We start from the raw sequence: 20,249 nt of genomic DNA, 5'->3' as shown, positions 1-20,249 counted from the left end.
TGACTGTGAATGGGGTGAGGATGGTTGATTGGGAAGAGCTGCTGAGAATAGCTGCGGGAGTGGTACATTGAAGGGACTTCAATGTATATGGGGGCAGAGCTTAGGAAAGGGGCTGGGACAATGTGTGGGAGTTGGAAATGTGGCTGAAGGTAGGGGGTTAATTGTAAAGTGATAAAATAGGATCACATTGGGAAAATATGATTTGAGAAACACTGCAATAGTCTTCCTGATGAAATGTTTATATAGCCAACTTACTTGGCTTTTCTGATGGACACAAAATGGACCATAACTGAATTTAAAGAATGTCATGACAACAGATCGCAACCTGAAGTACTGCACACATTTTTAAACTTTTAAATGAGTGGTTTTTTTCGGAAATAAAAGGAGAATTACAATAAAAAAGGACTGCAGATGTAAATTCTGTGTTGTCTGGCAAATTCCTATCTGGGATCCATGGATTGCTGCACTTGCAGATATACCAGAGAAGCTTTAAGCAGTGTGAGTGAGTGAGTGCAAGAGTGACATCAGGATGCTGACTGCCTTCCTCTCTCAGCAGAAGGTCATCTCTTGCAGGCATATTTTGTATTTTTCCCTTCCAGGAACATACAAGGACAGGATTAAAAATTGACTGGAACCCTAGTCTACGTGGAAGGAGGTGTGCTAATGAACAGAGGTTTGCATAATATTTTGATTAGCTTCATGTAATAATGTGCTATGAACATCACAGTTGAAGAACCACCCTCTGATCACCTCAGTTTCAGGTAAAAGGACTCTTGTATCAGAAGGCAACAGGATAAAAGACTTCAAGCACTGACAGCTGCCAACGAACAAAAAAAACACAACTAACAGATTTCAACCAACCTACAAAAGCCAAGAATTACAATATCAATTATTCAACTACCAACTTTCTGCTGTAATCTTCATGTTCCAAAGGTACCATTGATCTTTTAACTTTAATCTTTATTTGGATTCACATCTCATTACTAAATCTGTTATTCATGCTTATTTTATTTCGTTTACATTTAATACTGAATAAACTCTTAACTCAGGAAGCCTGGTTAAATTGGTACCTCAAAATATTATTTGCTTTGGGTGAAAGGCGTTAACAAACAAAAAGCATCCTTTTTACATTAACCTTATTCTGACCAACCAAGGGGATGAGTGAGTAAAGGGGAAGAGCCACGTTAACCCTTCACTTGGGAGCTTAATGATTTGATATCTGTTTGGAACACTGGTATTTTAGCAATCCTTTCCCAGAGTCTGACTATAAGACAGGTGGCCTAGTTTTCTAGGATGCATTACGGTCACTCATTAAGTTGCACTTTTTATGATAATTCTTTCATGGGATGTGGGCATTAATTGCAATGCCAGCATTTATTCACTCCAACTGTCCTGTGAACTGAGAGGTTTGCTAGCCTACTCAGAGGGCAATTAAGAGTCAAACAAACTACTGTAGGTCAGGACTCATGAGGATGTCAGATCAGGGAAGGACTGCTGATTTGCTTCCATTAACAAAAGGATATTAGTGAAGCAACTGGGCTTTTATGGCAATAGATAGTTTCACGGTCAATATTATTGAGGCTAGTTCTATACTCCAGAACTATCATTAGAGTTTAAATTTAAAGCCGCTGTGATTGGATTGGAAATTGTTTTATTGGAGCATTAATCTGGGATTCAATTATTGGTTCTCTGTTTAAAGATAGTATTATGATAACATTCTTAATAGCACTGTTGAAGATTTATTTCAAGATTATTTAGAGCAGACATTTAAAACCTTTTTAAGAAGAGAGAGAAATTTTAAGACATAACAAGCCGAGAGACAGAATAGGACAGTGATATCATATTGCCAAATTTAAGTTTCTACTGATTAAGGGAAAATAAACAGACGCAATTGATCCTTACTGATCGGTTACAAAAATGAAAACACATTTTCACATTTCTTTGTGGAACAGATTTTCTAAAAATCAGGGAAAAGTTACGAGTGTTTTCATATTATGATTAACCACCAACTCTCAGTCCTGTACTATAAGTATACATTATTTGTCTCTTACAATCCCCATCATTTCTCATGCATACGAATGAGACAAAGTGTTCAGTCAGGTGACAGAGGCCACAGAACTCAATACAGAAGGGTTCAGACTGAGCTATGACACTAATGATCTATGGAAGTTGAAATTATTATATGCAGCAAATAATCAGGGAAGCATTTCAATTTAGTAGATGACTTATGTGGTCAAGTAAAATCCTAAAATCAAGAACTGCATCAAGCCAAGAACACTTACTTCCTCAATGCTGGGCGCAGAGACTCGCACTGCAAGACATCGGCTACGAATAGGTGCAATGACTTTCGATGTTGAGTTACAACAAAGAATTAATCTGCAGGTCGACATGTACTTTTCCATTGTCCTCCTCAAGGCATGCTGGGCATCTTTTGTTAATCTATCAACTTCTGTCAGCAATACAACTGAAAGAATAATTTAAATGAGAATGTTTAATTTATTGCTTTGCTTTTTTCCTACATTGTACATGTAGATACAAAATCTATAACAATTTGTTTAACATGCTGTGTTGTTTTGTCAGAACAAAGTTAAAGACCATGCCAATCCTACTCAAAAGACAGTGTCTTTCAAATTGAATATAAATGAGGCAAAGACCAATATTATGGTTCAAAATAGCAATGGAAAAGTTAAGATTGGAAGGACCAAGGTAGAGACTCAGTGGACAATTCCAAGTACGAAGATTTGATGATATCCAAATTAACACCCAATAATGAAATCCAAGCTAGACTAGTTACAACAAGCGATGTGACCAGTCACTTATACAGTGTCTGGAAATCTAAAAGCAACAGCATGGAGCTGAAAAGTTAGACTCTCTGAAGAAACGATAAAGGAGAGCAGCTTTTGAAATGCCGGCATAATAGAGGATGCTTAGAATCAGCTGGATGTACAGAAAGCTTGGATCAAGAGAAGTTGTTCAGAAATCAAAAAGGATTTCCAGCCACAGGAAGACAGAAGACAGTCAAATACAAGCACTGGAAACAAAGACCCAAAAGCCTTGTCCTGGCAACAATTGGAGAATTGGAATGTGATAACAGAAGACAAAACACTAGATCGGGAGATGAACGTTGGGAAGCTACAAGATAGCAAAAGAAGAAAATGCTAAGGCACCCATTGACATTACAGTGAAAAACAAAAACATTTTTGTCGTACAATGAATAGACAACTTGAGTTTAAAATTGCTCACCCACGCCTACGGTTCAAAATACAAGCCAAACATACCTTAGCACTAAAATCATAAGAAATAGGAGCAGTAGGCCAGCTGGGCCCTTGAGCCTGCTCAGCTATTCAAAAAGATTATAGTTGACCTTATCGTGGACCAAGCTCCATTTATCTGCCCATTCACCATAACCCTGAATTCCTTTACTGTTCAAAAATCTAACTTTGGCTTAAAAACATTCAACAAGATAGCCTCGACTGCTTCAATTGGCAGAGCATTCCAAAGATTCGCAATCCTTTGGGTGAAGAAGTTCCTCTTCAACTCAGTCCTAAATCTGCTCCCCCTTATTTTGATGCAATGCCCCCTATTCTATCTTCACCCACCAATGGGAACAACCATCTGTCTTCTAACATATCTATTCCATTAATAATTTTATACATTTCCATAAGATCTCCCTCATTGTTCTAAATTCCAATTAATATAGGCCCAGTCTACTCACTCACTCCTCATAAGCCAACTCTCTCAACTCTGAAATCAACTAGTGAACCTCTTCTGCATCACCTCCAGTGCCAGTATATCTTCCTCTCTCAAGTAAGGAGACCAAAACTGTACACAATACTCTATACAGCTGAAGCTCCATGTTTTTAATCTCCATCCTTCTTGCAACACAGGTCAATATTCCATTTGCCTTCTTAATTAATTGCTGCCCCTGCAAACCAACTTTGTAATTCATTCACAAGGACATCCAGGTTTCTCTGCACAGTAGCATGCTGCAATTTTTCACCATTTAAATTGTCCATTTTGCTGTTATTCCTACCAAATGTATGACCTCACATTTCCCAATGTACTCCATCTGCCAGACCCTTGCCCACTCATTTAATCTATCTGTATCCCTCTGCAGACTGTTTGTCCTCTGCACATTTTGCTGTACCACTCACCTTTGTGCCATCTTCAAATTTTGACACACTACATTTAGTCACTAACTCCAAATCATTGGTGAAAATTGTAAACAATGATGGTCCCAACACTGGTCAGAGGCACACCACTAGCCAACCAGAAAAACAACCATTTATCTCCACTCTTTGTTTTTTACAGGGGCAATATACATTAGTTAGGCAGCTCTTTTACCTGTGCAGACTGTTGGAAACATTATGCTGTAATAAATCTGGACAGGTTAGGTCAACCATAATATTCTTGCTATTTTCAATTATAATTTCCTTTTGGCTGAGTAGAAAATCTATTTTCACACAAGTGTGGTAAACAAGGACACAGGATTTGACTTTTCTAGACCTTCAAACATCAAGATGGCAGCTGGTTTGGACTAAAAATTCATACACAGCATGTTAAGGTGGACACAGCTGTTTCCATGATTGGCGAGTCTAGAACCATGTGACATGATCTCATGATTAGGGTAAGCTATTGAAATCTGTGAAGAGGAATTCCTTCAGAGGGTGGTGACCTTTGGAAAGCTCTACCCCAGGAAATGTGCAAGTACAATTACCAAGCATGTTCAAGTAGACAAATGTTATCAAGGGTTTGGAGGTGGCTCAGGAATTGGGCAAAGAGGTTAGTGATCAACCACAATCTAATTAATAAGGCACGGCAAGATCAATGGGCTGAGCTGCCAGAAATGATTCAACTTAGGATAGTAGTGGTCTAAAGGGTTGAAAAAAAAATCAATCAATCAATCAAGACACATCTGTATCAGTCTTTGTCCTGCCATCTGCTGACAATAATGATGTTTCCCCAGAATAAATGGCTATTTGGCTAGGTGTGAATTCAGGCGAAAGTGGTGACCAGAAGCCAGGCTCCCAGTTGGATTCAATCTCAAAAAGGTTCACTAAACAGCCCCATATGACTTTGGCTAGTTTTCAAGCCATGGTTCATATGAGGAAGAAGATTGTAAAGAAAAAGGAAATACAAAAACTGGATCCGAGAGTGGGAAGAGGGAAAAAGAAGATTGCTGCACGGTTTCAGAAATTATAAAAAAAAACTGATTGACCTAGATCAGGAATGCAATGTACAAGGTTCTCAAGGAGTGCTAGACTAAAGGTCACCATCAAAACAAATCAAGAGCAGGGCTGAAGAGGTTTTGCTGAGGTGTATCATTTTGCTCAAGTCTATACACAAGACTTGGATTGAAGGGAAAATTGTTGTTTGGTGAGAATTGGTGACCACCACATTAAAGGGAAGGAGCTGGAATTCCACCCAAAGAAGATCAAAAGCTGAAACTGCTGTTGTATGTGCTGAGTGGACTGTCTGACATATTTGTGAATCTTCGAATTTGCTATTTAATGAGCAATTTATATTGAATTATTGGTTTATCCATTAATTCATGCTTAGCAATCGTACTTAAATTTTGACCTTTGCCTCACCTGAGATTGTTTGGTAGATTTGGGTCTTTTGTGTTATGTGCAATATGCACAAAACGTAAATTAGTGAAATCCTTAAATGATTAGATTTAAATTGTACAGCCTCTTACCTTTGAAGTCTCTTTGAGTACTTGTCTCAAGCTGTTGAGATTGTGCTATTGTTTTAATCAGTTCTTGAATAACTACACGGTCACTGGTCCCAGCATCACTGTAACAGAAAAATAATTTGGGATTCTGATCTGTTTAAGCTAGAAGTATGACAGCTGAAGGATGCACAAGATGAAACAAACTTGGTGATATCCAATATTCAACACAAACTTTATTCCTACAAGCTCAGATTGATGTCATTGGTAAGCTATTTAATCAGGGGAAAACGATATATAACCAAACAATTCTGCCCATAAATAGAATCAGAAACTCCAGCTGATTCTTCCTCTTCCCAAGTCCAGGAATTTTGCTGCAAATTGTAGTCGGAGCATCAGCACAGATCAGGATTTGAATCTGGTTCCACTAAATAAGATTCATTTTGTAATGTTAAAAGATTAAATGGGACTCTCTCTCTCTCTCTCTGGACACTAATGTGATATTAAAGAGTTAAACTGCGCTGAGTGAACATTTTGGAAGTGGGTGGGGACAACATTCATGCAAGAATGCAAATGATAGTCCAATTAAACAGTCATTTGCTCGTACTCTCCATATTATCAAATTAAACTATCGTTCAATATCTTCCGTTCAGAAATGCTTTCTAGCCACCCCCTGAAGCTAGGTATGTTGCACCCGCATTGCCTTGGGGAGTCACTGAGTCAGGAAATTAGCTGCATAACGATTCTGCAGGATTAGGATATTTACATTTGCATTATTTCTTGAGGATGATTTCATCGTACCATTGTACCTGGGGTAATATGTGACTCTGAGGAAGTGACTGGGGATTGTCTTGAGTGGCATGTGACTATGGGGGAGTGGCCAGAGTATCTGTCAGCATGACCAACTAACCTGTATAAAAGGGGGTATATTCTTTGTTCAGTTCCTCACTTTGACTCACCTTCGCATGCATGTGAAAGTGGGGGGGGGTTGACTTAGCTTGTATAAGCTTTAATTAACTTTAAACTGTTTGCAGAAGTTGGTGTGCGCGAATTGCATCTGGTGTGTGAAACCTCAGGAAAAGAACCTAACAATTTCCTTAGAAGCAGAGTAAAACATACTGAGGTTCCTTTGAGAGCCATGCACATGTTTGGTTGAAAAGTCCAACTGAAAATGCATACTAGAACAGTATCAAGCCAATATGCATTCGATATAATCAAACAAGTATGATAATATCTCTTAACAAGCTGATAAGAAAGTATCTAGAAATGTTGGTCATCATGTGTGTCTCTGTGCAGAGAAAAAGCAAAGCAATTGGGAAGGAGTTCAAATTCTCACTTTTCTGGGATCTATGTTTGAATTCAAACGGGATACCAGAAATGGCCTTTTTGCTAGCTCAAGGGGTATCATGCAAGACTAGATCAGTTAGTTCTGAAAGCTACTGAAGAGAGAGGCATGTTTCAGAAACTTTTCATCTTGCGCTCTTCAGGACAAACCCAAAAATGGCAAATTCAAGTACACAATTCAAGGCATAGTTTGGTTAGAAAGACAACTCCAGCCAAGGCCCTACACAGAAAGCAATGGAACTACAAGTTTCTCATTTTTCTGAATAATTTTAAAAAAAAGCTATGTAAGCCTTGAGCATATTCCTTTGTCATATTGAACAGGTACTATGAATGTATATGATCCACGTTGAGACTTCAATTGATTTTAGTGTAGCTATTACTGCACTCAGCAAGTGCAGCCCAATCATGGAATCACATCCAAGCATGCCAATATTTGTTGGCATTTTGCGAGTTAAATGAATAGGTCAAACATGAACAACTTGAGGAATATTAAATTGACTATATAGACTTCTGAAGTTCAAGACAAAATGCCTATTGTTATATGCCATTCTGAGAGAGTGCTGAACTATCCTGAATGCACTAACAAATACACAAACAATTTAACATGATCAGTTGAGTTGATAACATGGTTCATTTACATTTGCTGGAAACAAGAGTCAAATACACTCAATAAAAAAAGTTACCAATCAAAAGAAGACATTTACCTGTTAGTGTGAAGGGCAAGGCTAGTAGGAGTAGTAATTCTGGATGACTAGAGCAACTGAGCTCTGGTCAAATAAAAACTGGAAGCATAGGTCAGGTATAGACAACTGGGATCGAGTGAACCTCTTGAGAAGTACACGAGCAGTAAGAGTGAACTTTAAAAGGAAATCAGGAGGACAAACATGGGACATGAGAAAGCTTTGGCAAATAGAACAAAGGAGAATCCAAAAGGAGAGATTTTATAAGTACAGTAAAGGCACAAGAATAACTAGGGGGAGAATAGGGCTCCTTAGAGGTTAACATGGCCATCTATATGTGGAACCACAGGAGATGAGAGATACTAAACGAGTATTTTGCAGTGTTTACTGTAGAGAAGGACATGAAAGCTAGAATAATTGAGGAAATAAGTAGTGATATCTTGAAAAGTGTCCATATTACAGAATAGGAGGTGCTGGATGTCTTAAAATGCATATAGATATATAAATTCCTGAGACCTGATCAGGTGTTTCCCAGAACTTTGTGGGAAGCTAGGGAAGCGATTGCTGGGCCCCTTTCTGAGAAATTTGCATTATTGATACCTATGTGTGAGCTGCTATAAGAGTGGAGGTTGACTAATGCGGTGCCATTATTTAAGAAAGGCTGTTTTGAAAAGCCAAGAACTATAGACCAATAAGCCCAACATCAGTGGTGGACAAGTTGTTGGGAGGGAATCCAGAGGGACAGAATTTACATGCATTTGGAATGGCAAGGACTGATTAGGGATAGTAAAGATGGCTTCGTGCATGGGAAGTCATGTCTCACTAAATTTAGTTTTTTTTGAAGGGGTGACACAGAAGATTGATAATGGCAGAGTGGTAAACTTGTTTATATGGACTTCAGTAAAACATTCACAAGGTTCTGCATGGTAGTAAGGTTAGAGCACATGGGATCCAGGGGGAGCTAGCCAATTGGATATAAAATTGGCTTGAAGGTAGGAGGTAGAGGTTGATGGTATAGAGTTGCTTTTTGGACTGGATGCCTGTGACCAACTGTATGCCACAAGGATTAGTGCTGGTCTACTGTTTTTCCTCATTTATGTAAATGATTTAGATGTGAATATCAGAGTCATAGTTAGTATATTTGCAGATGACACCAAGATAAGTGGTGTAGTGGACAGTGAAGATTATCACAGGGTACAATGGGACCATGATCATGTGGGCTGATGGGCCAAGGAGTGACAGATGGAGTTTAATTTAGATAAATAGAAGTGTTGAATTTTAGTAAGGCAAATTAGGGCAGGACTTATACACTTAAATGGTAGGGTCCTGGGGAGTGTTGCCAAACAAAGAGATCTAGGGTTGCAGGTGCATAATTCCAAAACTAAAGGGCATAGATTTAAGGCGAGAGGAAAAAGAAAGATTTTGAAAAGGACCTGCGGGGTATCTTTTTCAAGCAGAGAGTGTTGCATGTATTGAATGAGCTGCCAGAGAAAGTGGTGGAGACTGATACAATTACAACATTTAAAAGACATAGATATTGGAGTAGGAAGAGTTTAGAGGGATATGGGCCCAAATGCTGACAAATGGGACTAGGTCAGATTAGGATGTCTGGTGGCATGGATGGGTTGAACGAAAGGGTCTGTTTCCTTGCTATATGATTCTATGGAATCAACACACAACTTTCATACATTTATATTTACGTAAAAGTGATTCATAGGGACAAAGATATTTGACAGAGGAAATAAGTACAACTGGACATATGGTTCTTAAGAAATGGAGCAGGACACACAGTTGTTTCTGTTCATCATTATTATAACATTTCACCAAAGCACAACCTCAAAGCCTAAATTCCAATGGATGCTGCAGCAAACTAGGCTATGACATAATAAACACTCCAGTATCATCATTTACACACAAGATATCTAGAAACTGGTACACCCAATGCTTCCATAGAGTGAATTGTAAGTATTAGTGAAGTACAAAGGCTTTCATCTTGTTTCAATCCTCAGAAATTGACACACATCAAGATTAATGGAAAATTGGCATCAAATGGTCAGAGTGCATAGCAAACACAAATTTCAAATGCCAACAACAAAAGCATTTTCAACTTGCCAGACAGACCTCACCATTTTTAGATTAAGACTCTTACAATTGCAGATAACTGAATAAAATTTTCAATATTTTAAGCACCTACCTTGCATTAACTTCAAGATGATAGTTGCTTGCTATTGTGCTTATTTCCAGCTTCTTTTTGGATGGTGTCTGCAAGGATGCACAATAAAGTAGTCAGAATTTACAATATGAATACTTCATGCCAGTTTGATTTGTCAGAGTTCGACCATTAGTTTATAGGAACAACCTTTGTCCATCCTGAACTTGAAAATTCAGTGAGCCACCTTCTTGAACCTTTGTAGTATGTGAAAGGATACAGTTTGATGAGATTGGCAAAAAGACAGACAATGGATGTCCTTGATTTAAAAAAAATTGATAAGACTAAGGAGAGAGAAAGGATCCCAGTTCAGAAAATTCAGAGGCAGAATTAGTTTGGGCAAAAAAAATTAGAAACAGCAAGGGGCAGAGAATATTGATAGAAGTTGCTTACAGGCCATCTACACTAGGTAGGAGCTAGAATTGTTGGCTACACAAATCAGTAAGTAGATGCACATATATAGTCAAATACAGTGATCAATGAGGGGCTTTAATCTTCATACAGGATGGGAAACCCAAATTTGCAGAGGCAGTGAGAAGTACATGGACGCACTAAAGTTAGTTTTGTGATAGTATGTTGAGGAACCAAGGAGGGAAGAGTTATTTATGGTCCCAACCTAGTAGTAAAAGAGCCCCATTGGGCAGCTATTCCCAAACTATGCCTCGTGACCTCAACGCCACTGTACCTACATTAATACAAACACCAAGGCAGCATCTGGTTCTACGTCTCTCACCACTGCTTTCTGGACTAGGGGTTCCTATCACGGCCGCTTCAGACTCTTTTGTCACCAGGGAATGTAAAGAGAGATGTAGTAAAACCTCGGTCACTGATAATCATCGCATGTTACATTTCATGCCTTTTCAGAAGCGTTTAATTTTTTTCAAAGCTCAGCCCAGACCATGGCTCATCTGTGGGAGAGCACTCCCAATTTTTATACACATTTCCAGACATTAGTTAGGACAAATGTGAGAGGTTGACAGGGCTGCATTGATCTTATAACTTGCTGATGCCTAGCCTGATACCAAGTGGTCCATCTGGCTTTGTGAAAGTTTATTTACAATCTGAGTCAACTGGGTGGCTTGCTTAGCCATTTCAGAGGCAAGTTAATAATACACCACGCTGTTATAGGTCTAAAGCCAAACATAAAATGAGACCAGGTAAGGACAGTAGATTAGCTTTTTAAATAACAATCATGCAGTTGCCTTAAGGGGCAGCAAAAACGTCAAAGCTACAATCAATTCAGCTTCGATTTTATTGAATGGTGGTACAAGGTTAAAGGGGTTAAATGGTCCACTCCAAATTACAATGTCACTTAAGTTCATGAATACTGACCTTTGAAATCAATTTTGAAGACGACGACTACCTGAAATTAAAATCTCCTAGCTGCCCTGGCGGGATCTGAATTCATGCCCTAAATCATTAAACTCAGAGGCCTGAATTAATAGCACTGTAACATAACCATTAGTCTAGTATATACTACAACAACTGATTGCAGTGTAATGTAATCATTACTTCTTCCAAAGAGCATTTTAAAAAAAATCAATAAGATGCATTCCATAACTTCCTCTAAATTCAAAATTTGGATCTGGTGACAGGAAACAAAGTGGATCCCAGTCTTCTCACAACTGTTCATTTTAGACCACAATTGAAAATACTGTAAAATAAGACATGATCTTTACAGGGCATAAGTAGATTGTGGCACAGTAATTTGAGGAAACATTCAACAAGCTACGCAGTACCCTTCATTTTATAGAGGGAGGCACAAGACAAAAGCATGGAATTCAAGAATACAGAAATCAGCAGTTAGCCTAAAAATCACCGGCAGCACAATTAGATCACAGGTAGAAAACATATTCATATTCCCACTCCGATCCTATCCAGTTCGCACACATTTGAAGGGAGGAGTTAGTGTTCAGACAGTTGTGAACCCTGAATCCCTCATAGGGATTGGGAAATCTGCTGGTTGGGATCATTGAAGGCAATATGCAGGATCACAAATTTGCAGCATTTAAAACAATTAAATATACTACACACTAATTTTGGGAACAAGCACCATGTTGGTTGACCAGTAGATTCTGCTTTAGAATCATACTGATTTGTAGAGATGACTAGATGACAATGTACAGTATTCCAAATTGATGATGCTAATAAGAACAGAAGTCATTTAGCAAATCTTCCATAAATAACTGTTCCTATGGCACTTGCAAAAACAGAATTTTCAGTTACTTTGCTCAAACTGCACTGTGAAAACAAAAACACTGAATATGTAAAAAAAGCATATAGGTTATTCCACAAACATACCTAAATTCCAGATGAAAATTATATTGATTCAAAATAGCTGCAATTTGCTGATAATTACATTCATACACACAATCCAATTCCTTACTGTAATTGTTTGGTGCTCAATCCTTAGCTTCTCTATTCCTGCACCATAAAGCTCCCGAAGTAAACACATTATCCTAGTCTTCTTCCCTGAGCCTGAAGGTCCATATACCAGCAAGTGAGGGAAATCACCACATTGAACCTGGTGGAAACAAAACAAAGATCACTAAATAGCCACTGAAATTTGCTTGATAAATACAGTGAGATGATACTATTTTGATCATTATTTGAAAATCGCTGCTTAGAATAAGAGTAGTGGCTAACTCATGTAGAATTAAGTCCAAAGAGCCAAACAAAGATTTATTTTCCAATGACAGTAATGTATATTGTTAAGGAATATATTAAAAAAATCAGGTTTACAGCACAGAAAGCAGCAATTCATCACATCATCCTTGATCCGTTACTTTTACACCCATCCATTCGCCCTTCTCATAAAACTGCTTTAAATGCATATTTTTTGAAATATTCATAGAAGTCACTCTCAGTTCTGCTGCACTTCTGTTTTGACCATATTTTGAAAGTACTTGTATGGAAATAGAACATTTTAGGAGGCCCTTAGATCATGAAATACACTAGGCACCATTTTTTTGATTTCACAAACTTGAAAATTACACCCAATTACAGGTAGACAAGCCTTTATCCGAAATCCCAAAATCCGAAAAGCCCCAAAATCTGAAGGTTGTTTTGATAAAGTTTTTTTCTCATTAACAAGTTTGTTTGGCGTGCAAACAGTTAACCCAACTCCACACCCACTTAATGCATGTCACTCAGAAGCGATGTGGGTGGGCATGGCCCAGCACTTGCAGTGCCTAAATTCTGTCTCAGGGCCTGTAGTACTCACAGTGAGTCTGCTGTTCGGTAAGATTTTTTAAAAATTTCACAGTCAAACTATCATTTATTCCAAAATTTGAAAAATTCTGAATTCCAAAAATGAGGTGTTCCTGAGTGTTTTGGATAAAGGATTATGTACCTGTAGGTATAATGGTCAGCAAACTGTAAAAGAATATCATTTAAGGAAGGAAAGTATTGTGCAGATGGTAAATGCAGTTAATTGTTGAGCTTTCAAGCAATCCATTTAACTGTTTCAAAAGGAAAAGAAAAATCTTGTTTTGCACTTAACCACATCACGAAAACTTAATATGAAATTCTATACTATTTTGATCACTGCTCCTGTTTTAAAAAATTCTCAAGGTCAGGTTCGTAGGAGAGTAGTCTGACACAGAACAAACGACCAAGAGGCGAGTCTGCTAGAATATGAGCATTTTATTCCCCGCAGCGTCGCCACAACCAGGTCTCATACTTACAACGGGTCTGGCTTATACTCACTCTACATGTTACCGGAACTGGGAGCCGTCAGTTCTCGTAGAGCGGTTGCCAACAACCCACGCTCGGCGGTTAAACGCAACCCCGGAGCAGACTCGCCGAACTGGAGACTTTTCCAGCTGATTTACATACAGATAAGAAGATTCACACGGGGAGGTGTGTAATAAGATTCACACGGGACTAAGCAACACCTCCATTCCGGTTAGATTCACACATGTATTGGGACATAATTTTTAACCGTTTCACCACAGCTCCCCAAAGCATCCTTCAGTATAAAATTTCCAAATACCTGTCTCATTGCATATTATCTTGTCTAAAACAGCCTATTGCTTAGGTGACTCCACATATTTGTTCCATCTTGGATGCATTTCATGAACTAGTCCTCAGACCTATTGTGGTAAGCAAGAGGATTGGGCAAGTTTAAAAACCAATAAAAATTGACCAAAGCACAATAAAGACAAGGAAAATAAACTTTGAGGGAAAACTTGCAAGTGATGTCAAGCTGAACATCAAGAGCATCTCCAACTACATTAAAAGAGCGAAGTCAAAGTGAAAAGAGGCCCCTTCAAAAGTGAGCTGGAAATGTGTTGCTGGAAAAGCGCAGCAGGTCAGGCAGCATCCAGGGAACAGGAGAATCGACGTTTCGGGCATAAGCCCTTCTTCAGGAATGCCCGAAACGTCGATTCTCCTGTTCCCTGGATGCTGCCTGACCTGCTGCGCTTTTCCAGCAACACATTTCCAGCACTGATCTCCAGCATCTGCAGACCTCACTTTCTCCCCTTCAAAAGTGAGCCTGGGCAAATAACAATGGGAAACCAAGAAATAGCAAAGGAGTTGAATAAATACTTGTAAAAGTCAATCTTCACAGTAAAAGACATGAATAGCATTCCAAACTTACTAAAAAGATTCAAGGGGCAAAATAAGGAGAGTAAATAAATACAATCACCGTTTCACAAGAGAAAAATGTGCCAGGGAAGCTTGCCTCATTACACATAACCAGATCTAAAATAAACTGTTCTTGGCATCTGTCCCAAACACACTGAATGTTTGTTCATGGATACCTGTCAATCTGACTATCCCATTTTATGTCAATATTAAGTCACCCATGATGATATACTGACTTTGTTAAATGTCCTTATTATTACCGGAAATATTCTCTATCCCACCACCTAGGTTCTCTTAGGGGGCCCGCTGGTTTTCCTAAGAGTATTTTTTTTTAAGATTTCCGTTCCTCCACATATATGGATTCTATGTCTTCTGATCCAATATTATTTTTTGCTATTGCATTTATACCACACAACGCTATACCATTGCTTCCCTACCTGTCACTTTGAAGTCACATAAATACTGTATTCAGTTTCCGGCTTTGATCTCCTTACAACCATGTCTACTGGCGGCAAAATTATTCCCATTAACTTGTCTATATGATGTAATTTATTTATTCTGTTCCAAACTGAAAAGTAACTTGATATATAAATTTGCCCTACATTTGTAACTCAGGAGGCAGACATTAAGAGTAGCTTTGTCATTTCTACTATATACAACTGACATAGTACAAATGAGACAGCGTTCCTCCTGGACCAAAGATGCTGCATGGACAACGCAAATTACACGAGAGTAGTCATACATAGGGCAGCATAAAGTACATAAGTGCAAAACACACAAGACAGCACAGTAATCCTGACAAGACAAAAAGGCACAGTGGTGGACATGTTAGGGTAATAATGAATGATCATTAATAAACTATTGTTTTAGCAGCAATTCATAAAGTCGTGCAAAGAATTGCAGATGGAAGAGAGTGTGATTATAGAGCGTTAAGGAGCCTGATGGCTTGGGGGAAGAAACTATTGCCCGTCTGGCCGTGAGAGAACAAATGCTCCGGTATCTTCTGCCAGACAACAGGAGGGAGAAGAGTTTGAATGAGGAATATGTGGGATCATCCACAATGATGTTAGCCTTGCGGATGCAGTGTGTAGTGTAAATGTCCATAATGGAGGGAAGAGAGACCCCGATGATCTTCTCAGCTGTCCTCAGTATCCATTGTAAGGTCTTACAATCTGAGGCGGTGCAATTCACGAACCAGGCAGTGATGCAGCCGCTCAGGGTACTCTCAAAGAACCCTCTGTAAAAAGAGGTGAGGATTGGGGGGAGGTGGGAGATGGGCTTTCCTCAACTTACACAGAAAGTAGAGACGTTTAGGCTTTCTTGGCTATGGAGCATGTGTTGAGGGACCAGGTGAGATTCTTCGCCTGGTGGACGCCAAGAAATCTGCTGCTTTTCACGATCTCCATAGGAGAGCAGTCAATGTCCAGAGAATGGTCGCTCCGTGGCCTCCTCAAGTCAACAATCTCTTTAGTTCTGTCCATGTTCAGAGACTGATTGTTGGTTCTGCACCGGTCTGTTAGCCACTGCACCTCCTCTCTGTATGCTGACTCATCATTCCTGCTAATGAGACCCACTACAGTGGAGTCATCAGCAAACTTAACGATATGATGATTCGAGCAGTGCACCACTGCAGAGTCATGTCAGCAGGGTGAACAGCAGTGGACTAAGCACACAGTCCTGAGGGTCCCTCATGCTCAGTGTGATGGTGATGGTGAAGCTGTTCCCAATCCTGATTGACTGAGGTCTCGCAGTCAGGAATTCCAGGATCCACTTACAGAGGGAGGTATTCAGGCAGGGCAGACTCAGCTTTTCAATCAGATGCTGAGGAGTGATTGTGTTGAATGCAGGACTGAAGTCTATGAACAGTAATCTGATGTAGATGCCCTTCTTGTCCACGTGGATGAGGGCCAGATGGAGGATGGTGGAAATGGCATCATCTGTTGAGCAGTTGGGACGATATGCAAACTGCAGGGTGTCCAGTGAGGAGGGCAGCAGAGTCTTAAAATGCCTCATTACAAGCAGCTCTAAGCACTTCATGATGATGAGTGTTAGCAGAACAGGGCGGTAGTCATTGAGGCAGGACACTGAAGACGTCTTCAGCACGGGGACGATGGTAGAAGCCTTGAAGCACATTAGAACTGTGGTGTGGCTCAGGGAGATGTCAAAGATGTTAGTGAGAACATCCGCCAGCACTGAGCACTCTGTCAAAGATGTTATTTGCTCCAGCAGCCTTACGTGGGTTGACTTTGCATAGGGTTTTCTTCATGTCAATCATGCTAAGCACAGCACTTGGTCACTGGTGGGGGGGGGGGGGTGGAGTATCTTCCTCACTGCCATGTCATTTTATGCCTCAAACCGTGCATAGAAGTTGTTCAACTCATCCGGGAGGGACGTGTCATCAGCACAAGCAAGTGATGCTGTTCCGTTGGTTGGTAATGGCCTGAATGCACTTCCACATGCTCCAAGTATCACTGGTCTGAGTGTTATTGATGAACAAGAAACACAAAGTTTACCAATGGTCTATGCTAATATGATGCATGAAGTGTAGTACAGAGATTTTTTCATTGCAGAAGTGCCATCTTTCAGATTAAATATTAAATCAATGCTACAATCTGCCCACTTGGAAAGATGGTACTATTTCAAAGAACAAGACAGTTATACCAAATTTTCTGGAGAATATTTATCCCAAAATCAACATCATGAAAACCAGTTAGCTGGTCACAATTAAATGCTTGACTGTGAGTTTACTGTGTATACATTGACTGCCATGTTTTCAATACTACAACATACTAAACAATACTACAAAATGCTTTCAGAAGTCCAGTGAAAAGTTCTCCAAACCACATGCTTTCATTTTGCACGGATTTAATTTCCTGCAAGCTGCCCCTGTAGATAGGTCAGCAAACCTATACATTTATCAAAAACCATTCAGATGGTTTGGGCTTCACTGGTTGACAGCATTTAAATTTCAGTAATAGTGCAATGGTAGCATTCCTACCTCTGAGCCAGGTGAACTGGGTTCAAGTTGCACTTGCTTCAGAAGTGTATTATAACACCTTTGAATAGGTTAGTTAGAAAATATCTTCAATATCTCTGAATTTGGTTGAAGGTGGTTGACTTCACCGCTCTCCAAAATGGTCTAAGAATCTAAATTTCAAGGACCATTAAGAATGAGCAAATACTGGACCTGCCAATAATGCCCACATCCCACGTAAGGCTAAATGAGGGAAGAGACTCAGCACAACTGGAAACAATACAATTCTACCCAGAGATTAGACATCCTCAGTTTAAAAACATTATCAAATACAGCAAGAAGAACGGAAAGATGAAGGCAATATCAGCAGAAAACTATCATTACGGCACAGCAATCGGCTTCCTTCTTTGCAGCAGCAATGCTGACGGGGATAAAATTCGCCACTTGATCATAAACTGCAGAATAAATACAATGCCGTACACCTCCGGCCTTACACTCTATGTTATGATCAACACTGGAACGGAGAAGACAGAGCGCTATCACTCACCAGGTTACGGAGCTGACTGGCCTGCTCCTTATGGTAGTCCAGTTTGCTGAGAGCCGTTGGCCGGTATTTGTCCACCCACAGACTCATTGTCGGTAGTCGGTAATCGGTAACCCGCCACCCGCTTCCCGCGCTCACAAACCGCCACCGCGCGCTCGCGCGCTTCTCCTCAAACAGCCTTCCGGCCACGCGCAGCCGCAGTACGGTGTGCACGTGACTGATGACAGCCATCCAACTTCTGCATGAGAGCCGGATACATTTCTGACATCTTGCTTTCTTTGTACAGTACTTACTTGGAAACTCACAACATCTACCTTTTGGTTTTGCACATTGCTGCTTCATTCAGAACTCAAAAGAGCACAGTACATTTCTATCCTTATGCCTTTTTACCTCTGACACAAAACTAGGCAGTTTGTCATATTCATTTGTAATAAGGAGGTGGAAATGTTGATAAGTGACATATGTCTCAACCAAATGCCAATGTGTGAGAGGTAATTTTGGTTTAAACTTTAAGATGTGCCTGGACCACAGACTGATCTATAATAAAAGACAAAACTTTTGTTTCTTTTCTAACAACCATTTTATATACTCAAAAGTAGAATAGTTTAAATTGTGCAGAATGCTGACAATTTGTGAGCGATAGTAAAAACAAGCAGGCTCTTGATTGATGAAGCCATTAACACAGCAGGGAAGGATGAGTCCTTGACTGATAAGACTGCTAGCACAGACAGAGAAGAATAAGTCTTTGACTGATAAGACTACAGGGTGAGAAAAACAACAACTTTAGAGACTCTGAAGACATTTGTTGCAGACTTTGTGATAAGGGTACAAATCGAAGAATAATGATGTTTTTAAGAATGTGAACCTCATGGCTTGTTGGAGCCAAGGAGGGGAGGGACTTGTGCTGTATATAATGGGAGACTTTGTAAGCCTCAGCGCGCCTTTTTCTTTAAGGGTGCCCGACTCTGCAGACTTGACTTGTTAATAAAACTTTGTTTTCCTGAATTTGTCTAGAGCGATTATTGAGAAGCGATTTTCGTTTCTAACAACTTGGGGGCTCGTCATCCGGGATCAACACTCCGGCCGCAAGGGGAGTTGAGGAAGGATATCGGAGAAGGTGCACCCTGCTGAGTTCAGCAGTCCCTGATTCCTTGCTTGTCGCCCCGCGCGGCTTGAGCGAGTGGTATCCGGGAGGCTCAGGAAAACAAAGGAGGGGTGTACCCGAGGCAGTGGGGACGGTTAATGATCGAGTAATTTCGGTGCACCGAACCCAGGTAAGAAAAAACTTGCGGGGACCGTGTTTCCGGAGGACTGGGTACCTACGGGGTGCCTGTGGATTTTTTCTACAGAGACGTGGGACTCAGGAATCTAGAGACCGGGGCTCGCCTGTGAGGGATTTTGCAGAGACCGTGTTTGAGGAGGAACGTGTACCTACGGGGTGCCTGTGATTTGTGTCACAGAGACGTAGGACACAGGAATCCAAAGACCGGGGGTGCCTGCAAAGGAACCTGGGCGATCACGGGATTGAAGGTCCGGGAATTGGCTACATTGTGATAGATTATCACGGGAAAAATACGAAGTCCTCGGAAATGGGAAATAAGGGATCTAAGGCGATTAAGGGAAAGGTAGGCTTAAACAGGGACAATGACACATACCCCGGGGTACCTGACGATAGTCCGTTAGGGAGAATGCTAAATAATTGGGATCAGGGTGGAAGAAAGGGAAAATCTAAAAGGAAGATGGTAAAATACTGTCAAAAAAGTGGTCCCAGAAACCTATTCAGGGCGACTCAGTGTGGTGGCCTAGATTCGGTACTGACGAAGACTGGGTCCGGCAAGCCCTCATTTTATATGTCAATTCAAAACCTGATGTTAATCTGGAAGAAAGTGATTATGCCCTTTGTTGGCTACCGGTTACGATATCTTGCCAAATGCAGGTAACTAATAAAGACTCGAAAGGGCAGAAAGAATGGGACCCTTTAGATCACTTACCGCCGCCCTACGTGACCCCGTCTGCCCCACAGAATGTTCCTTCGGGTGACGACGATTCAGGGGAAGGGGAAGAAAATGGGGAGGAACCACAAACTACCTCAGGGGTACAGACCAGATCTCAAGCTGGAAAGGGTCACAGACAAAACCCTGTCTCGATTGCAAGAATGAATCCACTCCGGGAAGTGCCCATGGGGGGCGAGGAGGGAAGGACGGGATATGTGAACATTCCCTTGACGAGTACTGAAG

At 40.3% G+C, this 20,249-nt stretch overlaps 1 protein-coding gene across 1 annotated transcript in view; it reads right to left on the bottom strand.

Annotated features, from left to right (window-relative positions):
* The window catches only part of rfc3 (replication factor C (activator 1) 3), a 34,129-nt gene extending 15,963 nt beyond the window's left edge, over window positions 1-18,166 (bottom strand). The window contains exons 1-5 of the mRNA XM_043692068.2: window positions 18,016-18,166; window positions 12,291-12,428; window positions 9,890-9,957; window positions 5,699-5,796; window positions 2,283-2,464 (exon numbers count right to left, since the gene is read on the bottom strand). Coding sequence (XP_043548003.1) covers window positions 2,283-2,464; window positions 5,699-5,796; window positions 9,890-9,957; window positions 12,291-12,428; window positions 18,016-18,102 — 573 coding nt within the window. The 5' untranslated portion in view covers window positions 18,103-18,166. The remainder of the gene's footprint in view (window positions 1-2,282; window positions 2,465-5,698; window positions 5,797-9,889; window positions 9,958-12,290; window positions 12,429-18,015) is intronic.
* Between the last annotated feature and the right edge of the window lie 2,083 nt (window positions 18,167-20,249).

This window comes from Chiloscyllium plagiosum, unplaced genomic scaffold (assembly GCF_037043375.1).
Source record: "Chiloscyllium plagiosum isolate Xiang-an unplaced genomic scaffold, Cpla_swu_hap1 HiC_scaffold_6, whole genome shotgun sequence".
Lineage (NCBI taxonomy): Eukaryota > Metazoa > Chordata > Chondrichthyes > Orectolobiformes > Hemiscylliidae > Chiloscyllium > Chiloscyllium plagiosum.
This window is presented reverse-complemented; position numbering and strand designations above follow the sequence as displayed.